The sequence below is a fragment of the Schistocerca piceifrons genome, chromosome 2 (genome assembly GCF_021461385.2).
Source record: "Schistocerca piceifrons isolate TAMUIC-IGC-003096 chromosome 2, iqSchPice1.1, whole genome shotgun sequence".
NCBI lineage: Eukaryota > Metazoa > Arthropoda > Insecta > Orthoptera > Acrididae > Schistocerca > Schistocerca piceifrons.
Window position 1 is genome coordinate 456,109,308 of NC_060139.1, and position 19,442 is coordinate 456,128,749.

At 38.3% G+C, this 19,442-nt stretch overlaps 1 protein-coding gene across 1 annotated transcript in view; it reads right to left on the bottom strand.

Moving 5' to 3' along the window:
• LOC124777802 (sialin-like) overlaps nt 1-19,442 on the bottom strand; it is a 139,763-nt gene that overhangs the window by 29,488 nt on the left and 90,833 nt on the right. The window contains exons 5-7 of the mRNA XM_047253318.1: nt 14,577-14,797; nt 10,995-11,141; nt 5,744-5,876 (exon numbers count right to left, since the gene is read on the bottom strand). Coding sequence (XP_047109274.1) covers nt 5,744-5,876; nt 10,995-11,141; nt 14,577-14,797 — 501 coding nt within the window. The remainder of the gene's footprint in view (nt 1-5,743; nt 5,877-10,994; nt 11,142-14,576; nt 14,798-19,442) is intronic.

Sequence of the window (19,442 nt, forward strand, 5' to 3'; positions counted from 1 at the left end):
TCAGAAAAATAAATTGCAGTGACAAAATGGGTAAACAGTACCATTTTTGAAATTTACAGATGGTTGTGAGTAGAGATCATTTTCCTTCAAAAGCAGTTAGCTTTGAAAAAAACACACAAAATACTTAGAAGACTTAGCAAATGCTGACATCATCGGCATGGGACTTAGGGACCATTGTAATGAATGTACAAATAAAACCACCGCAAGTTTCATATTACTTGATTTAGTGACTAGTTTTACTAATCAGATGTGGGCATCTTAAGATATTTATTGTCATGGCAACACATTAAAGGTTTAAAGCACTACTTGGTATGATAATCAACACACTTTGTGTGTGCTTATCTAATATGTAGCCACAACAGCACAAAATATCGGAGGATGTTCACATCTGATGAGAACAAATAAGTAAATCAAATTACATCTACAGCTACATTTACACTCCGCAAGCCACCCAATGGTCATTTTATGTGCCTCTGTCATTACCTCGCTTTCCTGTTCCAGTCGCATATGGTTCGTGGGAAGAACGACTCCCAGAAAGCCTCCATGCATGCTCGAATCTCTCTAATTTTACATTCGTGATCTCCTCAGGAGGTATAAGTAGGGGGAAGCAATATATTTGATACCTCATCCGGAAACGCACCCTCTCGAAACCTGGACAGCAAGCTACACCACGATGCAGAGTGCCTCTCTTGCAGAGTCTGCCACTTGAGTTTGCTAAACATCTCCGTAATGCTATCACACTTACCAAATAACCCTGTGACGAAACGTGCCACTCTTCTTTGGATCTTCTCTATCTCCTCTGTCTACCCGACCTGGTATGGATCCCACACTGATGAGCAATACTCAAGTGTAGGTTGAACGAGTGTTTCGTAAGCCACCTCCTTTGCTGATGGACTACATTTTCTAAGGACTCTCCCAATGAATCTCAACCTGGCACCTTCCTTACCAACAATTAATTTTATATGCTCTTTTCACTTCAAATCATTCTGTACGCATACTCCCAGATATTTTACAGAAGTAACTGCTACCAGTGTTTGTTCCGCTATCATATAATCATACAATAAAGGATCCTTCTATCTATGTATTTGCAATACATTACATTTGTCTATGTTAAGGGTCAGTTGCCACTCCCTGCACCAAGTGCCTATCCACTGCAGATGTTCCTGCATTTTGCTGCAATTTTCTAATGCTGCAACTTCTCTGTATACTACAGCATCATCTGCGAAAAGCCGCATGGAACTTCCGACACTATCTACTAGGTCATTTATATATATTGTGAAAAGCAATGGTCCCATAACACTCTCCTGTGGCATGCCAGAGCTTACTTTAATGTCTGTAGACGTCTCTCCATTGAGAACAACATGCTGTGTTCTGTTTGCTAAAAACTCTTCAATCCAGCCACTCAGCTGGTCTGATATTCCATAGGCTCTTACTTTGTTTATCAGGTGATGGTGCAGAACTGTATCGAACACCTTCTGGAAGTCAAGGAAAATGGCATCTACCTGGGAGCCTGTATCTAATATTTTCTGGGTCTCATGAAAGAATAAAGCGAGTTGGGTCTCACACGATTGCTGTTTCCAGAATCCATGTTGATTCCTACAGAGTAGATTCTGGGTTTCCAGAAATGACATGATACCCAAGCAAAAAACATGTTCTAAAATTCTACAACAGATCAATGTCAGAGATATAGGTCTATAGTTTTGCGCATCTGCTCGACGACCCTTCTTGAAGACTGGGACTACTTGTGCTCTTTTCCAATCATTTGGAACCTTCTGCTCCTCTAGAGACTTGTGGTACACGGCTGTTAGAAGGGGGGCAAGTTCTTTCACATACTCTGTGTAGAATCGAATTGGTATCCCGTCAGGTCCAGTGGACTTTCCTCTGTTGAGTGATTTCAGTTGCTTTTCTATTCCTTGGACACTTATTTCAATGTCAGCCATTTTTTCATTTGTGCGAGGATTTAGAGAAGGAACTGCGGTGCGTCTTCCTGTGTGAAACAACTTTGGAAAAAGGTGTTTAGTATTTCAGCTTTACGCGTGTCATCCTCTGTTTCAATGCCATTATCATTCTGGAGTGTCTTGATATGCTGTTTCGATCCAATTACTGATTTAGCGTAAGACCAGAACTTCCTAGGATTTTCTGTCAAGTCGGTACATAGAATTTTACCTTCGAATTCAGTGAAGTCTTCACGCATAGCCCTCCTTACACTAACTTTGACATTGTTTAGCTTCTGTTTGTTTGAGAGGTTTTGGCTGTGTTTAAATTTGCAATGAAGCACTCTTTGCTTTCGCAGTAGTTTCCTAACTTTGTTGTTGAACCACGGTGGGGTTTTCCCATCCCTCACAGTTTTACTCGGCACGTACCTGTCTAAAACGCATTTTATGATTGCCTTGAACTTTTTCCATAAACACTTAACATTGTCAGTGTTGGAACAGAAATTTTCGTTTTGATCTGTTAGGTAGTCTGAAATCTGCCTCATTACTATTGCTAAACAGATAAACCTTCCTCCCTTTTTTTATATTCCTATTTACTTGCATATTCAGGGATGCTGCAACGGCCTTATGGTCACTGATTCCCTGTTCTGCACTTACAGAGTCAAAAAGTTCGGGTCTGTTTGTTATCAGTAGGTCCAAGATGTTGTCTCGAGTCGGTTCTCTCAGTTGTTCTGCCACTAATGCTGCTGAGTTGAGAGGTCGGTAAAAGGAGCCAATTATTAACCTAGCTCGGTTGTTGAGAGTAACCTCCACCCATAATAATTCACAGGAACTATCCACTTCTATTTCACTACAGGATAAACTACTACTAACATATGATCTGTGGCAGTTTTATTCATATATTAATATTTAGAGGAAATAAGAAATTGAAAAGTCAAGGGATTAAGGAAAAGATGGATCAACTAGCACCTAAGATAGTGACTCAGATAATGGAATATGAAAGTATGTAGCAATGAAAGAAATATATAGGAGTAAATGTGAGAAGATATGAAAACAAACTCTGTGCAAAACAAAGTCAGACCAACATTTTGTATAATGACCTAACACAGAAATAAAACTGATGTGGTTGACTAGAGGCAATGGATTTCAGTTCAAGAAGACATGGAGAAAATTATTTACCAAATTATGCTGCAGAATCTGTCGGCATGATGACCCAAAGATAAAAATAAATCCTGAGCTGTGAATTAGAGAGAAGTCAGAGGAAAATAGTCATGAACAAAGTAAGTGATAAGACTGCGCTTGTGGATGTAGAAGTAGTTTGGTGTTCTACTACTCTGAATCTAAATACAACATTTGGTAAGGAAATACTGGTTGTTGTCAGGAGGTAACTGCAACTAAAGTACAGAGGAGATAATGTAGGAACATGATTTAGACAGGTAATAAATAATGATAATTATTCCATGGAATATGGCACAGTAAAGCCATTGATGTACAGCATGATGCAGACAATTAAAATTAACTTGAATCAGTGGGTATTTATAATCTCACATTTGATCACTTGAGAAGAGTTTTACTTGTGGTTAGATTACTTGTGGCCTGTCTGGTCAGTAGTTGGTCTAGTAGAAAGCAATCAGTTGGTAGGTAGAGCACTCTTGTAGTTTCTACAGTATATTTGGGCATTTGTAAAAAATAAAAAATAAAAAAACTAATGTCCTTACGACAGTATATTTCTATGCACCTTGATGTGAACTCATTGATCAATGAGTTCACATCAAGATCCATGGAAATGTAGATTGTCATAAGGGCAATAGGAGCAACAAAGACAGCTAAGGTGAGCAGAATAAGCAAAGACACTCTGATTGGTTGGAGCAATATGTCTATCTACATCTACAGGGATACTCTGCAAATCACACTTAAGTACCTGGCAGAGGGTTCATCAAACCACTTTCACAATAGATTCTCTATTATTCCAATCTTGAAGAGCATGAGGAAAAAACTAACACCTTTATATTTAGCTCTGAGTTATTGTATTTTATTATGATGATCGCTTCTCCCTATGTAGGTTGGTATCAACAAAATATTTTTGTATTTGGAGGAGAAAATCTGTGATTGAAACTTCATGAGAAGATTCTGCTGCAGCAAAAAACAACTTTGTTTTAAATATGTCCACCCCAATTCCTGTATCATGTCAATGATACTCTCACCAATCTTTCACGATAATACAAAACATGGTATTCTTCTTTGAACTTTCTTTATACACTCTGATAATCCTATCTGGATCCTACACCACACAGCAGTACTCAAAAGAGGATGGACAAGTATAGTGTAGGCAGCCTCTTTAGTAGATCTGTTGCATCTTCTAAGTGTTCTGCCAATAAATAACAGTCTTTGGTTCACCTTCCCCACAACATTTTCTGTGTTCTTTCCATTTTAAGTTGATTGTAATTGTAATTCCTAGGTATTTAGTTGAATTTATGGCCTTTAAATTTGACTGATTTATCGTGTAACTGAAGTTTAATGAATTCCTTTCAGCACTCATATGGATGACCACACACTTTTCATTATTTAGGGTCAATTGCCAATTTTTGCACAATACAGATATCTTTTCTAAATCATTTTGCAATTTCTTTTGATCTTCTGATGACTTTACTTGATGACAAATGAGAGCATCATCTGCAAACAATGTAAGACAGCTGCTCAGATTATCTCCCAAATCATTTATATCAATAAGGAACAGCAGAGGGCTTACAACACAACCTTGGAGAATTCCAGAAATCATTTCTGTTTTAGTTGATGACTTTCCATCAATTACTAAGGACTATGACCTCCCTGACAGGAAATCGTGAATCCAGTCATATAACTGAGATGATATTCCATAAGCATGCAATCTGATTACAAGCCGCTTGTGAGGTTCAGTGTCAAAAACCTTGTGGACATCTAGAAATATGGACTCAATAGCACTCAACACTGTGTGAGTAAAGAGTTAGTTGTGTTTTCCAAGAATGATGTTTTCTGCATCTGTGTTGACTATGTGCAAATAGATCATTTTCTTTGGGGTAATTCATAATGTTTGACACAATATATGTTCCACAATTCTGCTGTATATCAATGTTAATGATATGGACCTGTAATTTAGTGGATTACCCCAACCACCTTTCTTGAATACTGGTGTGACCTGTGCAACTATCCAGTCTTTTGGTGTGGATCTTTCATCAAGCAAGTGGTTGTATAAAGAAAAGTATCTTCTTTATTTGGTCTTACGGTACTAAAATATATAAATCAAATAAATTAATGAAAAATGTTGCATTTTAATAATGAGTTAATTAGCAATACATATTCTAACTCAGCCTAAGCTATATACTGTAATGACAGAGGTAAAGCAGTTAGAGTGAATCATAGAGTACTGTGATCAAAACCTATTACTGTTCCATCTTCCAAACTTATCAATCATTTTTAATGCTTTCAGATTCAATCAATGAAAGGGAATACATATGCCTCTTCTCACACCCAGTGGTTTTAAGTAGAAATTGGTTGAATTCAAAGCTCATAATCTATTAAATCCATTCAGTGTAGTGTAATCTGTATAGACTTTTCACTGTTATAAAAAGCCACTGATAGTATCAAAGCAAAACTTTGTGCTTATACACCAAATTTACAGGTTCTCAAATAATTGGTGTAGAACATTTTTTAATCTGCAAGTAAATTTCAAGTGGAAGAGATTATGTAAGAAAAGCTACATTTATTTTGGGTGGATTTTCACTGTTATACACAGTTATCATTTATGTTATTAGCAGAAAAATGACACTTACAGACAAAATTTGCAAATTTCCGTACATTTGTCCTTGAAGTAACTTCTTTTACTAACATGTAATCACATATGGCAGAAATAAGGAATGCAAACATCATCCTGCAAGCATGAGGCACTCCAGAGAGAACACCAGCCTGCAACAGATGGTAGTGCCATCCACAACTACAAACTGAAAGCAACAATTATTTCCTTAATACATAGATATAAAAAATCAAGAGCACACTTATTCTTACATAAAACTATATACTCAAAATTGTGAGAAGCATAAAAATAAAATGCACTGCCTGACAAAAAGTGAAGCACCCAGAAGACATGGTCAGATGCCATTGTAACTTAGAACATGTACACACCATTGGTGGGTAAGTGAATGATTATAGAGTTGTAATGCTCTGTGAGACAGCACAGCCACCAAATTTGTATTTAGCATTCTCAGTAAGCTTCATAGGGTACCTAAGAGGCATGATATAACATTACATCTTAACTGAAGGCTGTGAAGGATTGGAGACACTGCATACTAGTGTGAGATAGCACACATGACACAGTTTCCAATCAACTATGTCTAACCACCACAAGGAAAGCTTGCTGTACTGTGCACCAAGCACATAATAACCCCTTCACATCTGTGCCGCTCATCAAGAACAATTTTTTTTAATTGGATGGATAAAAAATCTACTCACCAAGCGGTCACAGATACACACATAAAAGTAAGTTATAATTAGGCAAGCTTTCAGAGCCTGTGGTTCCTTCTTCACGCAGAAGAGTTGAAGGGGAAGGAAGAGGGGTGAAAGGAAAGGACTGGAGAGGTCTAGGAAAACAGATAGATTTCAGGAAAGTCACCTAGACTTGGTAAGTCTCCCCTGGTGCACAGTTCTGAGTGCCTTTTCTGAAATCTACCCCTTTTTCTAGACATCTCCACTCTTTTTCCTTCACCCCTCTTCCTTCCCCTTCAACCCTCTGCCTGATGAAGAAGGCACAGGCTCTGAAAGCTTGCCTAATTGTAACATTCTTATATGTGTGTCTTCTGCCACCACTTGGTGAGTAAATTTTTTATCTATCCAATTAAAATGTTTAGTCAAAAATTGATTGATTTCAATGTTATACAAGAACAACTTATGGACTCTCTGAATGTCATCCTGCACCATTGGTGAGGATCTACTAGTAGCAGGACCATGGAATTACCATGCTATGCATATGCTGTCATTAACACCACAACACAAATGCTTGTATTTGAAGTGGTGTGGTGACCTGGAAATATGGACTGCCGATGAATGGCATTACATTGTGTTCAAAGATGAATCCTGGTTCTGCAATACCTACAGTTATCATAATTACTGAGTATTGCAGCAACCTGGAGAGAGGCACCATTCTTCCAATGTTTTGGAGAGGCACAGTGGCAGTACTTTTGGTAGCATAGTGTGAACAGCCATTTGATAAGACCTCAGGTCAAGGCTGGTAGCGATTAAGGGTTTTCTGACAGCACTACAGTACATCACAGACATCCTGCATGCTCATATGCAACCTCTCATGTGACAGTATCATGGCGTTTTTCAACAGAACAATGCTCAACTACACATTGTACATGTCTCTACGAAGTGCAAAATGTTCAGGTATTTCCATGGCCAACAAGATCCCCAGATCTGTCCCCAAAAGAATATGTGCAGGATGAGTTTGGATGTCAACTCCATCTCAGTGCCAGTATCCAGGACATGAAGTACCAGTTACAACAGTTGTAGGCCAGCTTGCCTGATGAGATGATATAATGGCTTTATGACACACTTCCCAACTGAATGACTTCATGCATCCAGCCCAGAGGGGGCACAACATCATACAGAAAAATGGATTCATACTGTCAAGTTTTTTTTATAAACTTGTCTCAGTTTTATAATCACTGAATCATATTTTTCTCAGCCAATGGAGTTTCATATTGTTTACATCCCCACTCTGAGTGCTCCACTTTTTCCATCACGCAATGTATTTCCTCATTATATTTAGAGTATTATTACTTTCATCTTCAGCTGTGGATTGTTTTCCTTCTTTCATCCTCAGAGCATAGATAGTTAATATGATTTTTTTGTTTTATATCTGGAGCAGATATTTGTGCCAAGTGATATTTGGAGGTTGGTAGCTTCAATAGCCCTCAGAATTGCTGTTCCCTCCCTTGCATCCTGCATGAAGATATTTATTTAATAGTACATGAAAAAGCACAAGTTAAGACTTCCAAGAAGCAGTGTTGCTGGAGCACATGATCAGAGGCATGGTGGCTTGTTATGTAGCAGTCATGTTCTTTCAGTTATTGGTCAATTTAATAACTTATCAAATTTGGTTCTCTATATCACCTCATCCTTACTGTCCAGTTCTTTCCACACTGCAATTTATTACATTTTTAATAGATCATGATTTATCACCGACCATTCAAATAACAGTATATAGATTTGTAGACTTCTTGGTGAATTATATCTATTGGATAGAGTAGTGCCTAATGGGTTTTAAATATGGAGCACTTTCACTGTGATCGTCTTCAATTTCATTGTCAGTAGAGATGTCAATTTTCTCAGTTCTTATCATTTTAGGTAATAATATCATGGTATTCTTACTCCTCACTTGCCACTGTTATCAAAGACTAAATAGATGAGTATTATATGAGAGTGAGTCAAATGAAAACCTTAAATATATTTTTAAATATTACTTATTGTGTAGAAGTGGTACAGAGCTGTATCACTTTTCAACGTAATCTCCCTCACACTCAATGCAAGTCCTCCAGTGCTTACAAAGTGAATAAATTCCTTTAGAAAAAAATTCTTTTGGTAGTCCACGCAACCACTCATGAACCGCATGGTGTACCTCTTCATCAGAACGGAACTTCTTTCCTCCCATTGCGTCTTTGAGTGGTCCAAACATACGGAAATCACTTGGAGCAAGGCCTGGTGAGTATGGTGGATGAGGAAGACACTCAAAATGCAAGTCTGAGATTGTTGCAACTGTTGTATGGGCAGTGTGGAGCCTTGCATTGTCATGTGGCATGACACCTGCTGACAGCAATCCATGTCGCTTTGATTTGATTGCAGGCCGTAGATGAATTTTTAGGAGATCTGTGTATGATGCACTGGTGACAGTGGTCCCTCGAGATACGTATTGCTAAAAAATGATGCCTTTTTTGTCCCAAAAGAGAGTCAGCATAACCTTCCCTGCTGACGGTTCTGTTCGAAACTTCTTTGGTTTTGGTGATGAGGAATGGCGCCATTCCTTGCTCACTCTCTTCATTTCCGGTTGGTGAAAGTGAACCCAGGTTTTGTCCCCAGTAATGATTCTTGCAAGGAAGCCATCACTTTCTCGTTCAAAGCACAGAAGAAGTTCTTCACAACTATCAACACGTCATTCTCTCATTTCAGGAGTCAGCTCCCGTGGCACCCATCTTGCAGACACTTTGTGAAACTGGAGCACATCATGCGCAATGTGGTGTGCTGACCCATGACTAATCTGTAAACATGCTGCAGTGTCATTCAGTGTCACTTGGCAGTTTTCCTTCATTATGGCTTCAACTGCTGCAATGTTCTGTGGAGTCACAACTCGTTGTGCCTGACCTAGACAAGGAGCATCTTCCACTGAAGTCACACCATTTGCAAACCTCCTACTCCATTTGTAGACTTGCTGCTGTGACAAACATGCATCACTGTCCTGAACCTTCATTCATCGATGAGTTTCAATAGGTTTCATACCTTCACTACGCAAAAATCGAATAACAGAACGCTGTTCTTCCCTGGTGCAAGTCGCAAGTGAGGTGGCCATCTTTATACTGATACCGCGACAGTATGTGTGCATCTGCACTATGCTGCCACCTACAGGCCGTTCTGCATGCTGTTTGTAGCACGCGTACCAACTTACAGGATAACGTTGCCAAATTTCTATTTTTTATTACAAATTTAAGGTTTTCATTTGACTCACCCTCGTATGAACAAACATGTCACAGATTCTTTAAGAACAAACTACTAATGACTATGCATCCTAATATTAAACTGACTAAATATTTTTGCGGCATTCCATGATTCTAATTTTGTAGCTGACTTCCAAGCCCCATACTGATATCTGACATTATTGGAGCTTTCCGCTATATGGGCTCCTGTTTGCTGGAAACTATCATCAACTGACTGCAAGTGTGACAGAAATAGAAGATTGTCATAAAGATAAAGCCTTAATTGCACTTTTATCTCTACTCATTAAATCCTAAAGTGGGAGTGGTACACTGGGCTTCTTATTATAAGCACATATTTATGATTCTTCCAATTTTAGTCGTGGATGAAATGAGAGAGCAGTGTACATCTCTGACCAAATTGTTATCAACATCTTCTACGCACAGTTTAGGCAAGAATAACTGTTTTGATATCAACTGTTTTCAGAAAGTGCTGGCCTCTATGAGCAGTGTTGTTTTTCTCCTGTGAGAAGCGATTAACTCCTTGCCATCATATTTGGAAGATATGGCTGCCATCTCAGTGTCACCTGAACTGTCTCATTTTCTATCAGTTTTCTTCCTCTGCTGGAATGTCCTGGATTTGAGACATGAGGCAGTTGCCTCTTACCTTACACATTCAACACACTCAGAATTGAGTACATTAGCCAGGAACATGTGACATGTGGGAGTATAATTTAGCAGAGAACTTCAACAAATTATTTATTTGTTAATTAATTTAGGAAACATTTTACTGCATTGACAGAGGCATTTTTATTTATTTACTATCACATTCCATTCAGTATATTCTAGGTCTCTTGAAACTGTACTAGTATTTGCTAAGCTGTTATTGGTATAAATTCATATTCATAAGGTCAATAGGAGACATACCAAGAAGGCTATACAGTGTTCGTAGATACTGTTCTGAAATGAAGTCTCCTGAATTTTCTAGGTTGGTTTTCATGAGATATTTTATATCTTTCATTGTGTGTCTAACTTACAACAGCTATACACTGGAAATAAGGCAAATTTCCTCAATAGACAACAAAGACTGATGACAAAATGTAGAAATTATTGCTATTAATTTCAAGTTTCATAAAAAATACCGAGCACCAGAGTGGCTCATTCCTTAATAAATGGCTAAATATATTGACTCACTCTCACTCAGATTTTATGAGAAATGTAGTGATAGAACTGTGTAATAATAGTCAACTAACAGTCTTTATAGGCAGCATATTCTATTTAAATCTGATTTCCTGCAGTTCTGTTCATTTTGTGAAACTTGTTGTATGGGTAATGCTGTACTTACCTTCTTTACATCCCACCCATAGATGTATTTGAAGAATATGGGTGCATGAGTCAACAAAGTGAACTGCCCACAATTAATGGACCAGTGAGCAATAACACACATCATGAAGGCTTTTGATGTTAGAATTTTACCCCATGGAATTGGTGGCTGCAAGGGAAATAATGCTATATATAACTAAAAGGTCCAAACAGATTATACAAAGGTTTTAAAAATTGTAATAAAATAAAATCATAATATTTCTTCATATGTATTTTCAAAAACTGTTTTCTCTTTTATTTCACTTACAGTTTTAACTATTTTGACACCATCCTACATTTTTTCCATATTATGATCTCTATAAATAGCTGGACTGTCTAAAAAATAGCTGGACTAATTTTTAAGTAGTCAAGCAGCGCAAACTTCATGGTTAGACGCTTCACTGACAAGTCATGTGACATCTCCTCTTACCATTTCCACCACCCATTGACCTGCTGACCCCCCAGTCAAGCCATGGCCTTCATTTGAGTCAGACTATCTATCCACAGCCCATCAGAAAAATTTGGAAAGAGCAACAGATTAATGTGAGTACATTACCCACATTTACTGAAACAAGGGTTCAGCAATAAATATTTTTCATGCACTTAAATTTTTAAGTGATTTATATGGTTCAGAGAGGGATGAGAAAAGACTGAAGATGAGTCATGTTTAGGGTGACCTTCAGTGTCAACAAAGGATAAAAACATTGGAAAAAACAGAAGATTTAATCTGAAAAGACCATCAGTTGAGTATTTGTGCAGTTTCTGGTATTGCAAGAACTAAAAAAAAAAAAATAGTTTGACAGAGTTTATATGAACACTTTCACAGGAGGGAAGATTCTTCAAAAATGGTGTCCAAAGACCTAACGCCTGTCAAGTTGTTTTTGGATAAGCATGGTATCCCTGTGCTGCAACATCTGCTCTACTCAGCAGATCTTGCTCTAAGTAACATTTTTCTGTTTATGAAAGCAAAATCTGTATTGAAGCAACAAGATTTGTTACAGTTAAAGCCATTACAGAAAAAGTGATGGAGACCACGAATGTGCTTTCAGAAGATAACTACAAACACTGCTTTGAACAGCAGAAAATTCACATGGAGCTATGTATTGGCTGGGGGTGGGGGTAGTTTGAAGGAGACAATGTAAAAGTTATGAACAAGTAAAAATAAAGAATGTTATATTCCTAATCCGGCTTTTTTTCATTTTTATTATTATTATTTTTTTTAGCCAAACCTCATATACATGTTACATCCTACATACTTAATACAGTCTAACTACCATCCGTCCACACAGTTCTTATCCTGTAGAGATATGAGACCATCTGTCCTTTTAATCCTATCTGTCTGTTACACAGAAATACACAAGCGAGGCAGTGGTGCAAAGGTGCAAGTAGTTCCCATGCTCCATGACACATCCTTCAGCCCTTCTTCACAGTGAATCATGCACTCTTTCAAATATGCCCGTCTTCAGTTGAAATTGCATCACATGGATTGGTCACACACTTCTGTAATTTCTGCACATTGTCAATGGGTTGGGTATACATATATACCTTTAAATGTCTCCACAGCCAGAAAACCAGTGAATTCAGGTCCTCTGGATGGGAAGGTCATGCTAGGGGCCTCCTCAACCTATCCACCACTGTTGAACCACTGACGTGCGATACTGTCATATGGCACACGGAAAGTGAAGTGGTGCCCCATTGTGCATAAACTATAGTCATTGTCTTTCTACAAGGGTAACGTTTTAAAGTTGTACTGGTAATTCACTGTGCAAAAATTTGTTAATCTGTTTGGCAAAGTGCATGGCTCTGTGAGTTTTTCACCAACATTTCATGCCCATACACAGATCCTGAAATGACCCTGATGCCTCATCTCCATGATTGCTTGAGGATTTGCATCTGCCCACACATGTTTATTGTGGTAACTTACTATGCAATTTCTTGTGATTGCCTACACCACCAAACTACACATTATTTGTCACAACTAAAATGAAGCATATCTCAGCAGGTATTAGTTTCCTGACACATAAATACAGGAACTTTTTTCTATTTTTTAAAATTACTATCTCCTTTAGGAATGTGGACCACCTTTTTAAATACCTTGTACATGGAATGGGAGGTTCTGGCAGAACGTTAATAATGTAGCAGTGAAGTTACCAACTCTTCAAATAGCATAAGTGTTAAGTAATTGACAGGCACACAAAAAAGTGAAAACTTTTTTGAGCTAAGATACACACAAGTGTGCTCTAGCTCAAAGAAGGATTTACCCACAAGGTAGTGAAGTTTTCATTCTTTTTGAGTACCTGTTGTCAACTCAATGCTTTTGTTACTCTGTAAATTGTTACCTTTACCCCTACATACATTCTCCCACCCCCTTCCCCCCTGTCTCTTTAAGACTTGGGGCAATTTCAAACAAATGCGGTATGTATATGAATTGGTGACTGGAAGTGGGGGGGGAGAGGTTGGGGGAGGGAGATACTTAGCACCATTACAGGTAAGGGGAAAAGAGGGTGACATAAAAATAATAAAAAATGAAAAATATCAGTGTCAAATCAATAGTTCTTGGAGACCCTTGAGCGGCTGATGACAATCCTGAGGACTTTTAGCCCCTGTAGCTTTGTGAGTGGGGATAGGTAAAGAAAGGGGAGAGTTGTAAAGCATAACTGTACAATGCTTGAACTCACTTCTACAAAACTTAATATGACTTAGCAGTAACAGACAATAACAGGATAGGTCAGACAGCCCAAGCTACCCAGTTTGTAAAGTTGAACAATTTCAACCTAACTTTGTACCTACTAGAATTACTATTTAGAAAAATATATTAGTGAGGTAAGACATCCTAGCACCTTTCAGGTGGGGTGAGGATGCAAATGAGATGAAATTTAAAAATAACCGAAAATGAACTATATTAATACCAAATCCAGTTTTATTGTTGCTTAGCTGACTGAAAAAAAATGGGATTAGCACACACCTAACATTCCTAGAGGTGGGAGTGGGAGTTGATAAAAGGGAGTGACACACAAACATAATTTTGCAAACATGGAACAATTTTAATCAAATTTAGTACATATATGAGCTCCTATGTAGGAAAAATACTGTGAGAGTAGCACACCCCTAGCTATTCTAGAAGGGGTGGAAAGGAGGTAGTCTATCAAAATACTAAAGGAAGTCAGTGTTAGATTATTGACAGTCCTGACTACAACTGACCCACAAAGATGGGTGTGTACTGACATATAAAGCATAGTAGGTTGAGCAGTTTAAAGAAACTTTGTACACATATCACTCACTATCTGGGAAACCCTGGAGGTAAATCTAAATTGATTTGTAAAATATTTTACTTTATAATTTGTTGCAGTATTTATCTGTTAAAAATACACAGGCAAACTAAACTTGTATTTATACTATGAATGTATTTCATTCCTTTTACTATCTAATCTGACAATGGAATAAATAATTAATTGCAAACCACCAAATAATGGGGAAGTGTCAAATAAAACAGAAATAAAAGACATTTTCTTACTTGAAATCTAATATGGTTTGTCTCTTACTTTCATGAACAAAATACACTCACTTTTCTCTTGACAATAGTCTTCCCTAAACTTGTTGCTATATATTCTCTCTCATCTTCACTAATACGTGGATGTTTGGCAGGTGTGTCATACGTAAGGAACATCCAGGCTACAAACCATACTATCCCTAGTCCCCCTGTGCTGTAGAATGCAGCAGGCCAACCAAACCACGCAATGAGGAGACCACACACAGGGTAGGTAAGAGCAGCCCCCACAGAGCTACCTGCAACAAACAATTATTTATGCAGTTAGCTACAAGATACAAATCACCAAAATAAAGTAATCAGAAATTAAAAGAATTAAAAGGTTAAATAGGTAAAATGAATAGATAAATTGCTGATGACCTAGAAGTTATGTTCTGTAAAACTCGTAATAGTAAGTGTTTGGGTAGGGAGTAACAGCAAAAGGAAGTAGCAGTTTGGCACTAATAAGCTTACCATGATGCAATTAGAGGGAGCTGCATTTGCTACAGTTAATTTAGATTCTTCTGCAGCTGCGATCATCCTGATAGCAGTGAGAGTTAATTATTCTGGTAAAACAATACTCCATAGCTATACTGGCAACAGCCTCTGATCTGTATTGTACCCTTTAGACATTCAGGTATTTCCTGCAGTTTAATGCCTTTTGGAACAAATCTAAGAAGTAAGTATCTGTGTTGTCACAAAATTACCAAAGTCACTGATTCAATCCTTGGACTGAGTTCAGAATTATTGACACACACTTGGTTCCTGGAACAGTGCCATAAAGTGTAACCTTTATGTAAACACCACAACAAAAACTGTCTCAGTCACATAAATCAGTTACTTGAAGAGTCAAAATATTAAAGTGGAGCTCAAGCAACAGGAATAATTTCATAAAATATTTCCTATGTCTCTTTTTGTTCCTCCGAAACTGAATTACTGTACTCTGCTTTATACTGGAAGAATGAGTGAGACCACGGCTTCAGTTATTGTGGTAACCTGAAAACTGATATCAGCATTGTTATGTTCATAGAATTCTTTTACATTATAAAACAGAATTACTTAATCTTAGAGGTTAATGGCATGGCAAATTTGATATGGGTTTTGGGATAATTCACTTTGCATGAATTCCCACTTTTTTGAAAGTGTCCCTTTGAATGCTGCGGCTTGTCTTGTTCTGATACTGTAGTCACAAATCTGTTTCATGACATCAGATTTCACAAAATTATTTTCACAAAGAGACAGGTGTCAATGTACAGATTTACAACAATCAGTAGCCTGAGTCTTCTAAAAATAGATGGAAACAGTACTGCCTGGGTCAAGACTTGAACTTTACATTTTTGTATTTTTAAAATGCTGGTAATGTGAGAAGTGTATTCCCAAATGAGAAGACCACATGAAATATGTGACTGGAAGAGTCCAAAATAATCTGATGAGAAAAAACATCATGAATTTACCCACTATGAATCTGAATGCTGTCTTGTTACTTTGCAGGCACATGATGCAGTAAGGACACTATATAAGCAGAGTAGAACACGTGGAACTGAGCATCTTAGAAACCATGAACCTGGTTGCCCATTTGCTGCCTACTGTTGTGAGCAACTGTGGAAAGCAAAACAACTGAAAGGTGACAGTGTGCTGGACAACTATGCCTCTTCACAGAACATGAAGGTTGGACAGTTGCCTATTCTGTAAAGCAGGATAGATGGCAATCTGTGGGAAATATGGTGACAGAATACAGTGCTGATTCAGGCACACGTGTTTCAGAGCACACTACTCAGTGGACACTGCTGAACGTGGTGCTCCACAGCAGACAACCCATATGTAATCGAAGTACATCATCAGTTACAATTGCAGTGGGCACCAGATCATAGAGATTGGACTATGAGTCAATGGAAATGTGTTGCTATGCTGGATGAATAACATTTCTTGTTTCACTAGATTGATGGTCATGTTTGGATATGACATCATTGAAGTGAACAGCTGCTCGAAACATAGACCACAGCACGGACACAGGCTGCTGGGGAAAGTATTGTTTTTAAGGGTCATTCATCTGGGCTTCCATGTCTCACTGAAAGCACCCTGACTGCTGCAGACTGCTTGAATATTATTGTGGACTACCTGCATTACTTCATGCTACACACCTTCCACGACAGTGATGGCATCTTCCAGAAGAATATCTGCCCTAGTCACAAAGCCAGACTCATGCTATGGTGGTTTGTCAAGCATGATAGTGTGCTCACCCTGATGCCTTGGCCACCAGATTTCCCTGATCTTAGCCTGATGGAACCCACCTAGCAAGCTTCAGATGCCAACTCTGTGCCCAAGAACTACTGTCCCATAATTTACAAGAATTGTATAACTTTTGTATAAATACCTGGTGCCGCTTACTTCTGGGACCTACTATTCAAATCTATGCCACGCAGAATCACTGCTGTATTGGTTTCCAAAGATGGGCCAACAGACTATTAAGCAAATGGTCATAATATTTTGGCTCATCAGTGTTTTGGCTCTAAGACAGTTCTTACAACTCCAAGTCTAAATTTCTGCAGTTTATAGGGTTTTAGTGTGTCTTCTTGCAGGCACATTGTAATCTTCAGCCCAATTAAGTTTGAAATCAATACGCATTGCAAAAGTTTGAAAGATATATTTTCATCCTCTTGGATAACCCTAAAACAAGTTGTTGTGTTTTCACTGGAGTATGGAGTAATCTATTTTATAAGAATTGGTGGAGTGGAAGGCTTAGTAATTCCTGTGTATGCTTATCCACAGTTAGATGTTCTAATGTGAGATAATGTGTCATCAGCAGAACATTGATGGTCTGATCTATGAAATGAGGCAGCAATATTGAAAAACATGGATCCATTGATAGAGCCATGGGGAACATGAGTACCAATCTCTGTGAAGGAAGAGTTTTTATTTTTGCCTCCTGTCATTGTAGTTGCTACTAATGCAGAAGTACGCACACCATAAAAATTTGGATTTGCTAAGAACATCACACAAAAAACTAATCATCACCACAAAACATCATGTTAATATTGTGTAGCACTACCTCTGTCCATGACAATGGCCTCAGTTTGGTGAGGGGTGAGGAAGAGAGTCCACAAGTTTCATCAGGTATGCCCTATCCAGCTGAGGCCACTCTTCAAGGATTAGGTCACACAGAGCTACCAAACAGCAAGGATGTTGATTGCTGTATTTCACCTGCTGTTCCCAGACACTCCCTCACATTATCTATGGCATTAAGACTAGATGATTTGGAAAGCCAGTTGAGCTGCAATGGGGTGTCTCAGTGTTTGCCAAACCAGAAACTTTTGTGTGCAGCCATGTGAACACTGCAGTTGTCATCTCGTAACATCAGAGTGACCATACTCATCATGATGCTGTAAAAGAAAGGGAAACACTCAGTTGCTGAAAATGTTGAAACAAACATTCTAGTTCACCTTCATGGTACCCTGAATGAGTGGATCCAAACTGTGTTTTGAAATCCCTGCTCCCCCATAACATCACAGAACTACTTCCAGCATGAACTAAGTCCTCCACATATTATGGATTAACTGCCTCATTAGGCTGTTAGTACACCCTACACCTTGCATAAACTGAAAAGAGTCAAAATTGTGACTCATCAAACTACATACACCTCCAGCCAGCTACTGTCAGTATCTATGTTATTTGGTCAATCGATGACATGTGACTTTATGTGCCACTGAGAATAACGGCCTTTTGCAAAGTACCTGAGCTAAAAGACCATTGTATGTAGTTTCCTCTGCAATATTCACTTAGAAACTGGTTGAGATGAACCTGTAATCACTGGCAGCAGCAATCTCTTTCTGGTTCAAAACTGATTGTTATTGACAAAGTGTGACAGCTATTTCTGGTCACTGTCAGGTAGGATCTTCTTGACAGCTACTGTTTTTACATTACTATGAGTGGTACAAAGTACTTTGTAGATATCACTGAAGGGTCTACAATGATATACCAAAAAATAACGCAACTTGACTTACAATGTGGCCATGGGCACATCCAAACACAGTAGCTCCTTTCTGTCATTCTGTTGACCCTCATCCAGCCATCTTATGGTCCTGATTTCTTATAATCAAATGGCCCAAAGATACCACTTCATTGTTATGGTATACAGCTGCCACTTCCAAGACATCACACCAAATATACTGGGGCATAAATTTGTACCTCTAAAATTTGTATCAACTGAAGAATTCATAATTCACTAGAGGAAACTGAAAAATTAGGAGGAGTCAGAATTGCTGACCTTACCTTATCTTCAGGGACAAAATCAAGCACTGCCAAGAGACACATTTAAAAATGAAAATACTATTCCTAACCTTCAACTTGTGCTCACACCGGCTGGGTCCCTCTCAATCTTGAGTTTGCATGACCTGCCCTTCCTTGCCAACTTCCCTAAACCTGTTTCTCCTTTCTCCCTGATGAAAGAACAAACAATTCTGAAATTTAGGAACAGTGTTCTTTAGAGACTCCTCTAAAATTTGTGTAATGCAAGAAAAATTTGCACAGCATTTAACATATGCATTTCTACTAACAGTTTAATGTAACAATGAAAGAAACTGATATGGAACATAAGAGAATTTCCCAAGGATTTTCCACAGACAACTCTCTCTCTCTCTCTCTCTCTCTCTCTCTCTCTCTGTGTGTGTGTGTGTGTGTGTGTGTGTGTGTGTGTGTGTGTGTGTGTGTGTGTGTGTGTTTGAATGTCTAGAGCAATACTGTACTGACGAAACTTGGTAAACATACAGCTTTCACAGGAGAAAATAGTGTAGGGATAGGCTACATCTATTTGTGAGAGCGAGGATGAGGCTAGCAAAGTACTGACAATGTGTGTTCAGCTCCGGAACACCTGGAGAAAATTCGCCCATACTTGAAATATATAACACA